At 40.1% G+C, this 16,006-nt stretch overlaps 2 protein-coding genes across 2 annotated transcripts in view; one reads left to right on the forward strand and one right to left on the reverse strand.

Moving 5' to 3' along the window:
* Nucleotides 1-533: 533 nt before the first annotated feature.
* LOC135086222 (phenoloxidase-activating factor 2-like) lies at nt 534-10,015 on the forward strand. Its single transcript, XM_063981049.1, has 9 exons — nt 534-634; nt 941-1,040; nt 1,948-2,086; nt 2,959-3,109; nt 6,318-6,421; nt 7,108-7,319; nt 7,781-7,959; nt 8,779-8,940; nt 9,824-10,015. Exons 1-9 carry the CDS (start codon nt 623-625, stop codon nt 9,977-9,979), a joined length of 1,215 nt encoding a protein of 404 aa, XP_063837119.1. The 5' UTR covers nt 534-622; the 3' UTR covers nt 9,980-10,015.
* A 3,881-nt stretch (nt 10,016-13,896) lies between these two features.
* The window catches only part of LOC135085865 (uncharacterized), a 31,530-nt gene continuing 29,420 nt past the window's right edge, over nt 13,897-16,006 (reverse strand). The window contains exons 28-30 of the mRNA XM_063980649.1: nt 15,410-15,594; nt 14,584-14,745; nt 13,897-14,125 (exon numbers count right to left, since the gene is read on the reverse strand). Of these exons, the coding sequence (XP_063836719.1) occupies nt 13,958-14,125; nt 14,584-14,745; nt 15,410-15,594 (515 nt within the window). The 3' untranslated portion in view covers nt 13,897-13,957. The remainder of the gene's footprint in view (nt 14,126-14,583; nt 14,746-15,409; nt 15,595-16,006) is intronic.

Consider the following 16,006-nt stretch of genomic DNA (forward strand, 5'->3'; position numbering starts at 1 on the left):
GTTACGGGAAAATACTATAATTATTACCAGGGATGTTATGGATATCCGTAACCGTAACCGAAACTTTCGGATATCCGAAATAAAAAAATATACGTAACCGTAATTATAACCGATTCAAAGGTTTCGGATAGTTTCGGATGTAGGCAGAGTCAAGCAAGTCCCTACGCTTATTTAATGATTGCATTTTGAAGTACATGAGTTTTTTCCCATAAGATAAAAGCGTTTTTTGTTTAGTTAGTTTTTTGTGAGACCAAAAGAAATCTTGTGATCTGTCACTGTTGTTTGTGAGACAAAAAACAGTGACAGATGCCAAAGAAATCTTTTCTGTACCCATTCTATTCGTAAGGCATGAACTGTGTTGGACAACTATTGGAATTTGCATTCTATACTTAGCACAGATATCCCTAACCGTAACTTTCGAAATAAAAAAATATCCGTAACCGTAACCGAAACCGGTATAATATTATTCCAATATCCGTAACCGTATCCATAACATCCCTGTTAATACTATTTATTTATAAAGGTTACGTACCCACTTCACCTCGTTATCGCATTGGATATTATGCTTAATATATTCAAGTTATTTGAGTTTTAGTTTAGAAGCTCTCGGTGAACTGCAACCATGAATTTAAACGTGAGTATGTTGTACAATTTCTAAATCCGCTTTGAAAGAAAGTAAGAAAAAATGTTTATTTGGCACCAAAGTTTGCGGTTGCGAGTCCAATGACAGTTTAACTTTCCCCCGGAACAAACTTTTCCTTCACTGGTTGGGTTTTAGCGGTCAAGCTGTAGATCCTGGCTACTCAGGAGTTGCAGCGGTGGGAACGAGAGGGAATAGTCCCGTAATTGTTTCTAAATAGGTAACTAGTGACCCCACAGCTTCATATGGGTACAAAAATGTTGTTTTAATTTCTATTTTTGATTATGATCTGTGTTTCAGAAGAATATGTTATTGGTACTTGCAATATACGTATGTGCGGCGTATGGACAGAGTAACCCGGAGGACGACATATTTGACGATTCTGGACCTACTGTTTATAGTAAGTATTAAATTTTTTATCGTTACCTTATTATGGGCCTCATAAGAAGGCTCACGGTCACAAACGCGATAGAGCGTGCTATGCTTGGAGTTTCCCTGCGTGATCGAATCAGAAATGAGGAGATCCGCAGGAGAACCAAAGTGACTGACATAGCCCGCAAAATTGCTAGAATCAAATGCTCGCAGAGCTGATGGCCGCTGGGGCAGAAAAGTTCTCGAGTGACGACCACTAGCCGGAAAATGTAGTGTGGCCTGGATGCGGGCGGCGCAGGACCGGTCCTTGTAGAAATCCTTGGGGGAGGCCTTTGTCCAGCAGTGGACATTAATTGGCTAAAACGATTATCATTACCGTCATCATCATCTATAACATAGCCCGACGGATCAGCAAGCTGAAGTGGCAATGAACTGACGGCCGATGGGCTAGCAAGTTTCTGGAGTGGAGATCACGTGAGATTGGACACAAGGTGGACAAACGACCTCATAAAATAAAGTAGCAGGAGAAATATGATAAATAAGGTGTTGGAAACCAACAAGGAGTTTTTATACTTTTTATTACTTTTTCTTCAAAACAAAATAAAGTTTACTTCTTCACTTTGACAGCTGAAAGAAAGTCGTTTCATTTATACATTTTAATACATTATTCAGTAATTCATACATTTTATATTTAATTTATGTTGCTTATGACATAAATTAATTATTGAATGTATGAATTATTGAATTAAAATATGGATAAAAATGTATTAATAAAACAACTTTCTTGAGCTGTCAAAAGTAGAGGTGATTTTATTTTGTTTTGTGAAAAAAAGTAAAAAAAACATTAAAACCTCTTTTGTTGGTTCTCAACAAAGGTTGACAGACTACAGAACGAATCCAGTGTGGCATATCCTTAAATCATTATCATCTTCCAGCGACAGCACCACCATCGCCAGCACCACCATCACCAGCAGCGCCCTCTGACTGCAGACTGCCCGATAAACAGCAGGGGTCCTGTGTTGCGCCGTCCTCATGCAAGACACCAAACCATGGCGAAAACCGAGTGCATTTCAGGTAACGGGACTACTCTCACCTCTCGTTCCCACCGCTGCAACTCCTGTGTAGCCAGGATCTACAGCTTGACCGCCGATAAAAATCCAACCAATGAGGGTCAAGTTTGGTGTCTGCTCATTATACAGGGTGTCCCAAAAAGTAAAAAGTACCCGAGAGGGCTACCCAAATCACCGTGACTTTTGACGTTTTCGAGTTACTTATGGTTTTTTTTCAACACACAGGATTTTAGTTTACATTTGTGTTACTTATGGATGTAATACTTCTGAATCAGCTAGGCCTAGTGTTCATCTAATAATAATAAAAAATTCAGGCTTTTAACTTGTCTATTCGCGCCACAAAAGATAAGATAACAAAAGATGTAACAGTAACTATCAGAAAGTTGAAATGGAGAAGGACAGGACACACAAATAAAGGAAAAGAGGAATGGTCTAAATCTACAATGAACTGGTTCACAAGGCATATTAAGCGAAAACGGGGAAGGCTACCAAGAAGATGGGTAGATGAAATAAAGGCCACAGCTGGAGGTGGATGGGCAACAGTTGCAGGAGATAGAGGAGAGTGGAAACAGTTGGAGGAGGCCTTTGCCAAAAAAAGGCACACAGACAAATGTCATTTAGAATAATATTAAACTCAATCAATTTTAAACTCTGTATGTCTGAATAAAGGCTTATATTATTATTATTCGCGCCACAGTGACCAAAAAAGTTCCTAAGCACGGAAATTTAAAACAATCATAACTCGAAACTATAAAAAATTGCGGGGTGATTTGGATAGCCCAGGTGATGCTCTATCTCTGGGCTTCGGGTTGACACTACTTTTTGGGACACCCTGTATAAATTAGACAATATTGCCATTTATTATTGTGTTTACAGGCAAAACAATTGTCCAGAGAACACAATGTGCTGTGTTCTGTCAGACATCATAATTGTCACCAGTCGAAACCAAACCCCCACACCTCCGATTGAAACGACCACCACTCCCACAGTCGCTCCTAATATTGGTGGTACTCAAGCACCTACTAAAGTAAGTTATCAATTATTTTTTTGTAGTATAAAACTATCCACTATACAGGGTGTTAGGTAAATGGGTATATGAGCCGACACTAGCCCATGTTAACATGGGCATATAAATGGTATGGTGAAGTCAGAAAATTGATATCTTCATTTTAATTATTTTATTTTTCATACAAATCGGTCTTTATAAAATTTATTAAAAATTTAGTAAATTAAAAAAAAATAGAATGATGATATCAAAGGACATCATCCACGTTTCATATATTTTTGGTCCAAAATCAAAAGTGCCGGCCAACAAAAAAAAGTGCTGTATTCTGACAGAATACGTCTGCCTTAGCATTTGTTACTATGGCACCAAAGCCGTAGCTCCACTGTGCGTCGAGTATTTGAGATCTAAAAGTCATCGATTATTCATACATTTTTTGTTCAAAATCAAAAGTGTCGGCCAATAAAAAAAAAAGTGCTGTGTTCTGACAGAATACGTCCGCCTTAGCATTTGTTACTATGGCACCAAAGGTGTAGCACCACTATGCCTCGAGTATTTGAGATCTAAAATTCATCGACGATTCATACATTTTTTGTTCAAAATCAAAAGTGTCGGCCAATAACAAAAAGTGCTGTCTTCTGACAGAATACGTCCGCCTTAGCATTTGTTACTATGGCACCAAAGCTGTAGCACCACTGTGCGTCGAGTATTTGAGATCTAAAATTCATCGACGATTCATACATTTTTTGTTCAAAATCAAAAATGTCGGCCAATAAAAAAAAAAGTGCTATATTCTGACAGAATACGTCCGCCTTAGTATTTGTTACTATGACACCAAAGCTGTAGCACCACTGTGCATCGTAGTATTTGAGATCAAAGTCAGTCGTTTCATATATTTTTAGAGCTCAAATACTACGATGCACAGTGGTGCTACAGCTTTGGTGCCATAGTAATAAATGCTCAGGCGGACGTATTCTATCAGAATACAGCACTTTTATTTTTTGGCCGGCACTTTTGATTTTGGACCAAAATGGATGATGTCCTTTCTGACTTCACCATACCATTTATATGCCCATGTTAACATGGGCTAGTGTCGGCTCATATACCCATTTACCTAACACCCTGTATAGCCACGATAGCCGAACGGTGAAGGGGTCGGAGTGGGCGACTCGAAATCCAAGGAACGCGGATTCGAATCCCACCGCCGCTAGACTATTGTGGTGAGCCCACTCGTAACACAAGCTTATTTAGCTTACCACGAGGGGCTAACGGGACTATTTGTAATTTGTGCAATACAAATTGCTAATAATCTTTTTAAAGAAAAAAAAACAGGGGTCTCCAAACTACGGCCCGTTTCTGGCCTGCAACTACCATCAATCCAGCCCGCGACAGCTTAATACTAAGCCTATGTTTGCATAGGTGGGCAGAAAAATTAAAATTGTTATGGCCCTTGCAACATACCGGAAAAATTATTATGACCCCAAGGCTTCAAAGTTTGGAGACCCCAGGGATACGATTCTCATGCAATCGATTTTTTTCCGTATACGAACTTTTGTTACGGTCCGTTGCGACGTTTTTAAAAACGCTGTAACTTCCGTATGAATAATTTATCTTTGCTTAGTGAAATTTTATTACAAATCCCATTTATTTTTATAATTTGATACAGTCATAATGTTGTAAAATTAATACGCAAAATCACAAAATATAAAGTTTCAAAGGTTTAATTTTAAATGTTTTATAAGAAATTAAACTTGCAAAGTCCAAAATTTCTTGGTTTTATTTCACAGTTCATAGGATTATGACTTGGAGTACTTTGACAGATAAATTCGTGTACGAATTTCAAGATCGACTGGTACTTAGCACTCGTAGCGTTCGAGTGGTTTTCGATCGAATTTTTTCGATTGTGAACTTCTGAGAATGCACAAACGGTGTAATAGTCGAAAAAACCTAACCTTACCCTATGAACGGTCTTCGAATTATTTTTCGAATGTGAACTTTTTTTCGATTGCATGAGGTCTTAAGGTCACCCCGGAAACGGATCGTAACCGTAACCGTATCAACTCGAGGCGGTCAGTTCTTTGTATGAAACTCCGGACTGCAACGCACAGACAAGGTCGAAGCACACTTATCAACCCGGAAACGGATCGTAACCGTATCAACTTGAGGCGGTCAGTAGGTATTCTTTGTATGAAACTCCGTACTGCAACACACTTATCCGCACCGTTACGTAAACGCTTCGCCTCTGTTGACCGCGCGGCGAAAGGCAATACGATGTTGATTCCTTTCCGGGTTGATAAAATAACGCCCGCTTGCTTAAGCCTTGATCACACGTACCGAGTAAACAGGCGAGCCAGTAAAATTTTTCCTCGGCCGAGACAGTTGGGTGAGCGAGTCACATACTCGAGCGCTCGGCCGAGCACTCGGCTTAATGTTCGTTCATACATACCGAGTACTCGGCCGAGAGCACTGTCTCGCCCGTTTGCTCGGTACGTGTGATCAAGGCTTTAAGTGAAGTAGCAAAACGAACGCATTAAATAGAGCTCTGTGATTGGTTCGCAATCGCATGTCATCCTGTGCGTCCACGCTCACGTGAGACCTCATAGTAATCTTTGAATACGGGCGTAAGTGTGATTAGGGTGACCTTTATAGGCCTCTGGTCACCGGTAACCTCGATGTTGCTAGCTTTTTGGCCTCAGGGCCAGTTAGGTAACCAAGGGCCCTGGGGCAAATAAAAAAAATGGGGCCCCACTGCAATTTAAACTGGTTAGGTTTTATTAAGTTTATTGACATTAAGCTTACTTACTCCTGATACAGTTTAAATTTATTTAACAGTTCTCTTATCTTCTCTTCACAACAAAACTATTATACATTATTTTATTTTATTATTATTAGCTGTGTACTATTGTAAATATAAAAAAAAACGCACATCGATGAATAATAAAACGCATATATCGCTATCCGTTAAATTTAAACTACTGCCAACCCACAGAAATAATTTAGGGGAATTCCCTAAGTATAAATATCGAATTTCTCTCTATTTATTTTGAAAATGGGAGAAATTATCAAAAGTTCATTTCAATTGAGATTTTCTGGTAAGGATTCGGGGGCCCCCTGAACTTAGGGGCCCCGGGGCAATTCCCCGCCTAGCCCCTTAATAGGCGTAGCCCCTGCTCAGGGCCCCAAGGTCCCAGCGTTTCCAAAACAAAATCCTTTAATTACGTTAATTTTATAGGGTTGTGGCGTACGGAACCGTAACGGTGGTGGTGGATTCAAGATTAAAGACAAAATCCAAAGAGCCATGTTTGGTGAATTCCCATGGACCGTTGCAGTATACGAGTAAGTAATTTGTTTCATCATCATCATTTCAGCAACAGGACGTTCACTGCTGAACATATGCCTCCCCTTATGATTTCCATAATGATCTTTGGGTAGTTTGGTGGCCTGCATCCAGCGCCTTCCTGCTACCTTTATGAGGTCGACGGTCCACCTTGTGGGTGGACGTCCTATGCTGCGCTTTCTTACGCATTTCCACTTTTGTTTGTTTACTTACACTAAATTATCATCATCATCATAATCTTCACTACTGTTATCATCATCACCAGGTCATTCAGCCTCCATTGTAAGAGTACGATCCTCAAATTTACCAGAGGCAAACGGAGGATTTGGCTTAAGCTGCCCACGCTGGCCAGACGGGTTGGGAAGGCCTGATGTTCGCATATTTCTCGGGGAGTTTCTATACTTCCTGCCACTGCAGAACGCCCTCTCTTTTAAAGAAGATGATGATTCATAGTACTAACTCATGAATTATGATACTAATCGGGCCAGTACCCCCCTGAAAAACAACCTAATGAGAAGCTGCCCCCTTAGACATAATGCACTTTTTGATCGAATCGAAAATCGAATCCGTCAAAACTCCATACAATAATAGGGCTTTTCGACCATTTTTCGACTGGTTTGCGATTATAATTTGCACTTTGTCTAGACCCACTGGTCTTCGCCAATCATCCCTTTTTAAATTTCAGATTCAAACCCGACGGTGGCCTAAGATATACATGTGTGGGCTCCCTGATCCACCCACGCGTGGTGCTGACGGTAGCGAACCGCTTCCTTGAAGAGGACGTCACGTGGAAGGTCAGAGCCGGCGTCTTGGACTTGGAGAACAAAAGAAGGGCGCGATACCTTGATCAGTTGAGAGATGTGGTGTCGGCAGTCACTCACGACTCATTTGACTCTGGTATGTCATAGTCACAGTCACAGTCACAGACACAGTCACAGACACAGTCACAGACACAGTCACAGACACAGTCACAGTCACAGTCACAGACACAGTCACAGTCACAGACACAGTCACAGTCACAGTCACAGTCACAGTCACAGACACAGTCACAGTCAAAATCACACTCACACTCACACTCACACTCACACTCACACTCACACTCACACTCACACACTCACACTCACACTCACACTCACACTCACACTCACACTCACACTCACACTCACACTCACACTCACACTCACACTCACACTCACACTCACACTCACACTCACACTCACACTCACACACTCACACTCATAGTCATTTATTTTAGTGTGTCGGCAACAGTGCCGAAATATCGAAAACTCAAAATTAAGGTACATGGTAGCAATCCCGTCAGTAATAATAATAATGATTTATCTATCTATCTTTCACAGGTATCGGGATATACGACGTCGGCCTCCTGTTCCTAGATTCAGATATTCTTCAAGACGTGCACATCGACTACACCTGCCTGCCTGAACCGAGCGTGGTCACTGCTCCCGCCACTAAATGCGTCGTCAGCGGATGGGGCAGTGATAAGTACAACGGGCCTATGGAAAACGTACAGAAGGAGGTGGGTACAGGCAGAGTAAATACAAATGAGTTGGTCAACTTTGATGGTGGCGCAACCACGAGTGGCTCCCCGCTAATCCTCGCTAAATTTTGTCAGTGTGCGTGCGCGCCGCATACGTGTTGGCGCGCTCACATACTAACCGCGCCCGTGCGTTTCTATGAAGATGACCTACTCATTTGTATTTACTCTGGTACAGGTCATAGCACACTTATCAACTAGGAAAGGGAATATACAGCATCGCTTTTCGCCGCGCGGTCAACCGCATTTATGTTACAGTGCGGATAAGTGTGCGTTGCAGTACGGAGTTACATATAAAGAATACTAACCGTAACGGTTACGATCCGTTTCCGGGTAGATAAGGTGTGCTTATTTCTTATGAGTGGTTAAACATTATCAAGTCATATCCACTACAGACGCTCAGTGTGCTCAAATCAACTGAAAATAGCTCCTTTAGGCTGCGTTTCCAACAGAGATGTGCGAGGATGCGTAGCGAGGGATGTTTTATCGCCTTGGTAAATGAAGCGATTCAAAAGAAAAAGCTTCGGTAAAAGAACCAATAGGTTCTTTACAAACACATCCCTCGCTACGCATCCTCGCCCTCGCATATCTCTGGTGGAAACGCAGCATTATGGCTATGTACACCCCGGGACAAACTTGACCTTCATTGGTTGGGTTTTTATGGCGGTCAAGCTAGATCCTGGCTACACAGGAGTTGCAGTGATGGAAACGAGAGGTGGGAATAGTCCCGTTATGGCTATGTTTCCCTGGTACTTTTTATTCACCGTAGTAAATGAAAAACTCAACTATTTCTCCCCACAGATGAACTTGCCCGTGGTGGACCGTCAGACCTGTCAGACCAGTCTCAGGGCAGCGATGAAGAACCCGGAGTATGACGTGGACCCCACTCTTATCTGCGCTGGCGGGAACGGCAAGGATACTTGTACGGGAGACGGTGGCGCTCCCTTGGTGTGCCCATACCCGGTAATTTGATATAAAATATTCCTTAATAATAATATGACATTCAATTTGATTTCACTCCATTTCATTTAATTCTACTTCATTATGCTTCATTCCATTTCATTCTGCTTCATTCCATTTCATTCTGCTTCATTCCATTTCATTCTAATTCATTTCATTTCATTCTGCTTCATTCCATTTCATTCTACTTCATTCCATTTCTTTCTATTTCATTCCATTTCATTCCGTTCCATTCCATTCCGTTCCGTTCTATCCCATTCCACCTCACAACATATACTTCATCATCTCATCATCATCATCATCTCAGCCATAGGAAGTCCACTGCTGAACATAGGTCTCCTCTAATGCTTTCCATGTTGCCCGGTTGGTAGCGGCCTGCGTCCAGCACCTTCCTGCTACCTTTATGATGTTGTCGGTCCTCCTTGTGGGTGGACGTCCCACGCTGCTTAATAATTTATACTTAACTAGCGGCCGCCCGCGACTTCTTACGCGTGGATCCCGTTTTACCCCCTTAGGGGTGGAGTTTCGTAAAATTCTTTCTTAGCGGATGCCTACGTCAAAACATCTACTTGCATGCCAAATTTCAGCCCGATCCGTCCAGTGGTTTGGGCTGTGCGTTGATAGATCACTATGTCAGTCAGTCAGTCCTTTGCGTTATTATATTGATTAAGTTTGTTCCGGCGTTTCTTCTCAGCACTTGCCGTATGTTTGTCTCGAAGCGCTGGTAGGGCCCAAAGGAGACGTAAAGTGCCCCATAAGGGCTACCTTTTCTTTTTTTATTATTTACTATATTTTGACGTTCATAAGTGCCACTTGTGGTCTAAACTGAATAAATGTTTTTGATTTTGATTGTGGACAAAATGTAAAGTATCTGTAATATTCACAGGACGGGCGCTTCTACCAAGCCGGGATCACATCCTGGGGATATTTGTGCTACCAAAAGGATGTTCCAGGAGTGTACGTAGACGTGGCGTCTGTGAGGCCGTGGATCGACGAGCAAGTCAGGGCCATGGGATACGATACCAGCTATTATACTCATTAAATGAGAGAAACTAATAAAGTATGCTTATAAACCAAAGTTATTTTCTTCTTAGACCCGATATCACTAAGTTTTTAATGTACATATTGTTAAATTATCATAGCTGTAATAGGCTAGTTTACTTACAAAAACCTTAAGATATTGGACACGAATATTTTTATTTGTCAATCAAACAAGTATTTACGAAGTTATGATGCGTTGAAGATCCGCGTGACGTCACAAAGTGCCACGTGCATTGACGTCACGAGTCTCTTCTTCTCTGCCGTCTATAAGCTAAAAGGCCGCTAAATGACAAAATCTAATTTTGAGCTAGAGCATAAAAAAGCGGCAAAATTTTCAAACCGATGCTGCTCAGTATCTATAAACATTTTGTCATGTTGTCATATACCAAAAAAAATCTATTTTTTTTTAACTTTCACATGAAATAAGTTGATTTTGTAAAATATTAATAATTAATTCAATAAATACACATTTTCCTTTCTAACCTTGTAAAATTTTAAGGGTTGCTTCAAGTGTGCAGAACTAAATGGCGGCTAAAGAATCATAACTGCTTTTAAGTTATGGATTTATTAATAACTGCCAGAAAAGACAGGAAGTTATTAACATATCCATAACAAAAAAGCGGCTAATTACACATAGCCGCCTTTTAGCCAAGTAGATATCGCTTAACTTCTCTTCCAAAATTTTTTAACAACTTTTAATACAGTTATGCATAACTTAAAGGCAGTTAATTACTAAACCTTTTCATGTAACTGCTTTTTAGGCTAGCACTATCCACATCTGTATTTTTCGAATCCTGCAAAATTAAACGTTAACTTATAAAATCAAACTAAGTTTTTGCAAAGAAAAGTTCTTTTTTTCCACAAAACTATCGGGAATGGTGATTACAAAATAAAATAGTCCATTCTCTTAGGGTAACATTTTAAAAATTGCCTTTATTCTAGTTCTAACAACCTTATTTGCATGTGTGGGGTATCAAATTAAATGTAATTAAGTGGTGTATAATGCTGTAATATGTGTAATAACCTCAGCTGAATTACAATTACGAAAATATTTATCAAAATAAAATCTCAAGTCCATATTTTCAATTAACAGTCTCGAAACTACATATAAATAATAGACAGAAAATATGTAAAGCACACATAACGAGCAACTCATTATCTATTCAGGTTTTTTAACTCAATCAAATTCAAAATGTCTTAGTTACATAGTTGTCAGTGAGGCGCTCTCTACTCCAGACAGCTGTACTCTATTAGTTTCAACTAATTTCAGTGGGAAAGGAGACGAGTGAATGATAGTATTTTATGTTTCTTAAATTTAAATTTAAATATATTACCAACATTATTCAGTACACTGTTTTTTATCATTATTACTGTTTTCATTCTTGAGAAAACTTATGTGTCTATGAAACCTAGAAATACCATATTATTGAAATCAAATGAAAAGTAATTATATTTTCTTCAACTTCTCTCTCATGATTTATGCAAATGACCGTGCTGAGAATGTTCACTTTCGAAAAAAATTCTCATCTCTGACAAGGCATATCTTTAAGGTTCTAGAATGCTAGATTAAGCTCAAATTGTAGAAAATTTAATTGACTTTACAAAACTATTAAACAAAGACACCTGGAAACATTTTTTATATTTAAAATAACTGAAATAAGCGCCTGAGTTATTCAGTATTATAAATTATTTCCCATCTTTGACTTACTGTGTCTCCAAAAAAATTGACTAAGAGCATTGGAATGAACTTCAAACGGTGGCAAACTTTATTAAATTTAGTAAAATATGAAGCAACGATATCGACAAAACGCTCTCTTGTGGTAGTTTCCCCAAAACAGTGAAGAAAGCGCCAAAGTTACATTTTGGCGCATTGTTGCAAATAAAGGTAAAAACTCTAAAGGGACCTAACAACATCATAAATACTGTAAAAAGCGTGTTTACGATGTTTTGATGTCGACATTGACTGGCCTATTATGTAACTAAATAAAGACTCCTATAAGCTTCGGTAGCTTAGATACAAATGTACTTATTAATCCAAAGCAAAGTTTTAAATTATTTGTTACAAAATATAAACGGTAGTTACTAGTAAGTTTATTTTATTGTCGATTTCGAGGAAAAACTGATTTATTTTTGTATTTTCAATCGATTTTATTAATGTTTTTTTTTTTAATTATATCCATTTCAATACTGTGGCATTTCTTCTTTCTTATAAGTTTTATAAACATACAATATTGTCATTCACTCGTCTTATTTCCCACTGAAAGTAGTTAAAACTAACAAACTACACGCGCATGAAGTAGAGGGAGCGCCTTACTAACAACGATGTAACTAAGACATTTTCAATTTGATCGAGTCACAGTTTTATTCTTTGGATAGCTAATTAGTAGCTTGTTATGTCTGCCACATGTATATTTTTTGTCTATCGTGTATAGTTTCGATGCTATATTTAAAAATATTTGGTTTTTATAGCTGTAATTTTCATTTAATTTGAAATATTTTCATTATTGTACTATTTAGTTGATATTGCGTATCATACCTTTATAAAACAGTTAACGTATCATTTGACACCCCCCACATGCATGTAAGGTTCATAGAATCAGAATCCTTTGCATTTATCAAAATGTTGCAGCTGCCGTTTTGATGATGTCTTTTCTCCGGGACCAGACGTTTTACAGATGGGCTCCGACAGACATACTTAAGAACATACTAAAATTTGGTCCGGTATCACAGAATACATAATAGTCCGGTATCACAAAGTGAACTATACTTACAAGCGAGCTGGGTAGTTTGTGGCTTTTTAGCGATGTTTTGTTATTTAACGGCTTTTTTGTTATGCAAGACACAGAAGAAAATATTTATTTTACTTTACGTACGGTCTAATAAGGCTTTCTATAATAGTATATTAATTGTAAAAGTAGTAACACTACAACGCTTAAAGGCCGCAAAATTATTTTAACTGCTTTTTAGTTCGGTAAGAGCGTATAACCGCCTTTTAGTTAAGTATATGCCAGGTATTATACTCCGACGTAACCAAGCTAAAAAGCCGCAAAAATACTTTTGCTACCTTTTAGTTTACTGTTGAATAATAACTGTTTTATAGCTAAGCATTGATAGTAAAAATGTTCAATCGATCCAAACGTTAAAGTAGTATAGCTGCCTTCTAATCTAGTTGTGCCGTTTAACGACCTTTAAGCGATGTAAGGTTTTTGTTTTTTGTATTTAGCTGCCTTTTGAAAAAAAATATCTTGAGAACGGTAAAAGATAGAATAACCGTTCCTAGACAGATCGATAGAGAATTTTTTTTTATTACCATTACATTAAAAAAGTGAAAAATGACCAAATGTCATTTAGCGGCCTTTTAGCTTATAGACGGCAGTTCTGAACTTTGACGCACTTTGTCTCTTTCACTTTTCATTACTTTGAAAAAATAAATAATGACGAGTGTTAAAAGTTTCGAGTATTTTTTGATAAGTTAACTGACGGACTAATTCAAACTCTTGCTTTTTTACCCAGGAAACGGGATGTTTCCTTACCTTGTATTCGCCTTAACCGGGCAGAAACCGGCCCGACAATACACACATCCGCCCTTAAGCCGGATAAAACCGACTTGTCAATAACACACGCCCTAAAAGCCAACGGACTACAGCTCGATTTTTTCACCTGTTAGCGGTGGTGTATGGTTTTTAATGAACGTGTGCACATGCATCGGACATAGGTCAGGAGAAAATTGACAGCAAACAAAGGATCCGATTTTTGACGGTCCGTCGTCCGGTGAAATTATTGGTCTTTGATCAGTACGAGGCCATAACGTACTCGGGAGCACATTACGGCTAAGTACTGCACGTATTCTGCATAATGGAAGATTTTATTACCACACATTTTAGACCAATTTATAAAAATCTATAAAAACAAAAAACATTTATGATGAAAAATTTTTTTTATTATTACAACGTCCACTTTTTAGAAAACCGTCACCAATCTAAGGGGTATAATACTCGGTGGTGTAGCCTCCAGCGGCCATAGTGTCGTCGATCCACTGCCGAAGCGCAGCCACGTTGGAATATACTCCAGGAACCCCCTTCAAGCCGCAGTTGTTGCCCCACGAAACGATTCCAGCTTGAAAGTATTGGTTTTCGATCTTCGGGTTCTGCAAAATAAGTATAAATGTTAGTTATAAGGTCTTAGAAACTATTTCTTTAAAAAGATTATTTCGATTATTATACATAAAAATTACTAATACTCCCGTTAGCCCCTCGTACTAAGCTAAATATGCTTGGGTCACGAATGAGCTCAGTGAGCTCACCAGAATAGTCGAGCGGCGGCGGGGACCTAACACGCGTTCCCCGGACCACGAGTCGGCCAGTCCGACCCCTTCACCGTTCGGCTATCGCCGATATTACACTATAAATGGTATGGTAGCTAGTCAGGTGGACTTAGAACAAGAACTACCATCAACCAAACCGAGCAGAAAATATTGTCCCCCTTAGGAATCGAACCCGGGACCTCGGGATTCAGCATTCATGAGAAGTGCTCCTATTCCATTCCATTCCATTCCATTCCATTCCATTCCATTCCATTCCATTCCATTCCGGAAAAGTTTATTACCTTATACGGGCATACAAGCGGTCCTCCGCCGTCGCGTAGGCAGGCGTCTCTCCCCTCCTCCCCCCCTGCGCACATCCAAGTCTTGTGCAGGTTAAAGGCCGGTCCGATTTTGTCCCTGAAAACCTCTTGGCAATGGCTATCAGCAACTGCTGGAACCTCCACCTGGAAAGAAACAGGTCCCAATGTACACATTTTTAAAGATTTGTATTTCAAATTACTAATAGTCCCGTTAGCCCCTCGTACTAAGCTAAATTAATATGCTTGTGTAACGAGTGAACTCACCATAACTCTTTTATAATGCGAACAGCTAGGGACTGGAATTCGCTGCCTGTTGCTGTCTTTCCTGGACACTATAATTTGGGCTTTTTCAAGGCGAGAGTGAATAGGCAATTACAGAGAAGATATGTACCATCCTAGACTGCATCTCACAGGTGCGATTGCGGTCAAATACCTGCCTTGTATGCATAAAAAATACCGTACTCTTCCCACCTCTCGTTCCCACCACTGCAACTCCTGTGTTGCCAGGATTTACAGCTTGACCGCTAATAAAAACCACAATAGTCGAGCGTCGGCGAAGTTCAAACCCTTGTTCTTCGAATTGGCCAGTCCGTTCCATTTCACTGTTCAGCTACAGTGGGTTCTCGGAAAGCGCAGCGTAGGACTTTCACCCACAAGGTGGACCGTCGACTTCATAAGGGTAGCAGGAAGGCGCTGGATGCAGGCTGCCACCAACCGGCCATTGTTGAAATCATTGGGGGATGCCTATGGACGTCATATGGCTGAAATGATGATGATGATGATGATCCACCCAATAGTATTCACATACCTTTTTCAAGACATGCGAGATCTCTCCATTCTTATCATAGGTCTCCATGCCCCAGCCGGTGACGTAGCAGGCGGTGTCGGCTGGGGTCATGGATAGGGCGGGCGGGAGACACGCGAACCCAACGTGTGGGGCGGGGTTCACCGGGGTTGAGAGGAACAGCAGAGCGATGTCGTATTTGAGGATCCCTGGAAAGAAGAAGTCTTTAGTTTTAAGGAGCACTTACAGGGCAGATATGTACTATCCTAGACTGCATCTCACTTAACACCAGCTGCGATTGCGGTCAAATACCTGCCTTGTCTAGCATAAAAAAAAAGCACACTTATCGACCCGGAAAGGGATCGTAACCGTATCAACTCGAGGCGGTCAGTATAATTTGTATGAAACTCCATTTGCAACGCACACTTATCCGCACCAAAACGTAAATGCCTCGCCTCGCGGTTGACAGCGCGCGTAAGGCAATGACAGCTCGCGAAAGGCGATACGGTGTTGATCCCTTCCCGAGTTTATAAGTCTGCTATGAACTTAAAGTTACCTTTTCTGTCACACTGGCCGATGGTGATGGCCAGTGAGTGGGCTACTAACAACCCAATCGAGCTA

This window comes from Ostrinia nubilalis, chromosome 30 (genome assembly GCF_963855985.1).
Source record: "Ostrinia nubilalis chromosome 30, ilOstNubi1.1, whole genome shotgun sequence".
Classification (NCBI taxonomy): Eukaryota; Metazoa; Arthropoda; class Insecta; order Lepidoptera; family Crambidae; genus Ostrinia; species Ostrinia nubilalis.

What these genes read in the sequence shown, in the direction of transcription:
- LOC135086222 (XM_063981049.1), top strand. An exon ending in GTACTCAAGCACCTACTAAA is followed by an intron (nt 3,110 to 6,317) that starts GTAAGTTATCAA and finishes TTAATTTTATAG; the next exon opens with GGTTGTGGCGTACGGAACCG. An exon ending in TCACGACTCATTTGACTCTG is followed by an intron (nt 7,320 to 7,780) that starts GTATGTCATAGT and finishes TATCTTTCACAG; the next exon opens with GTATCGGGATATACGACGTC.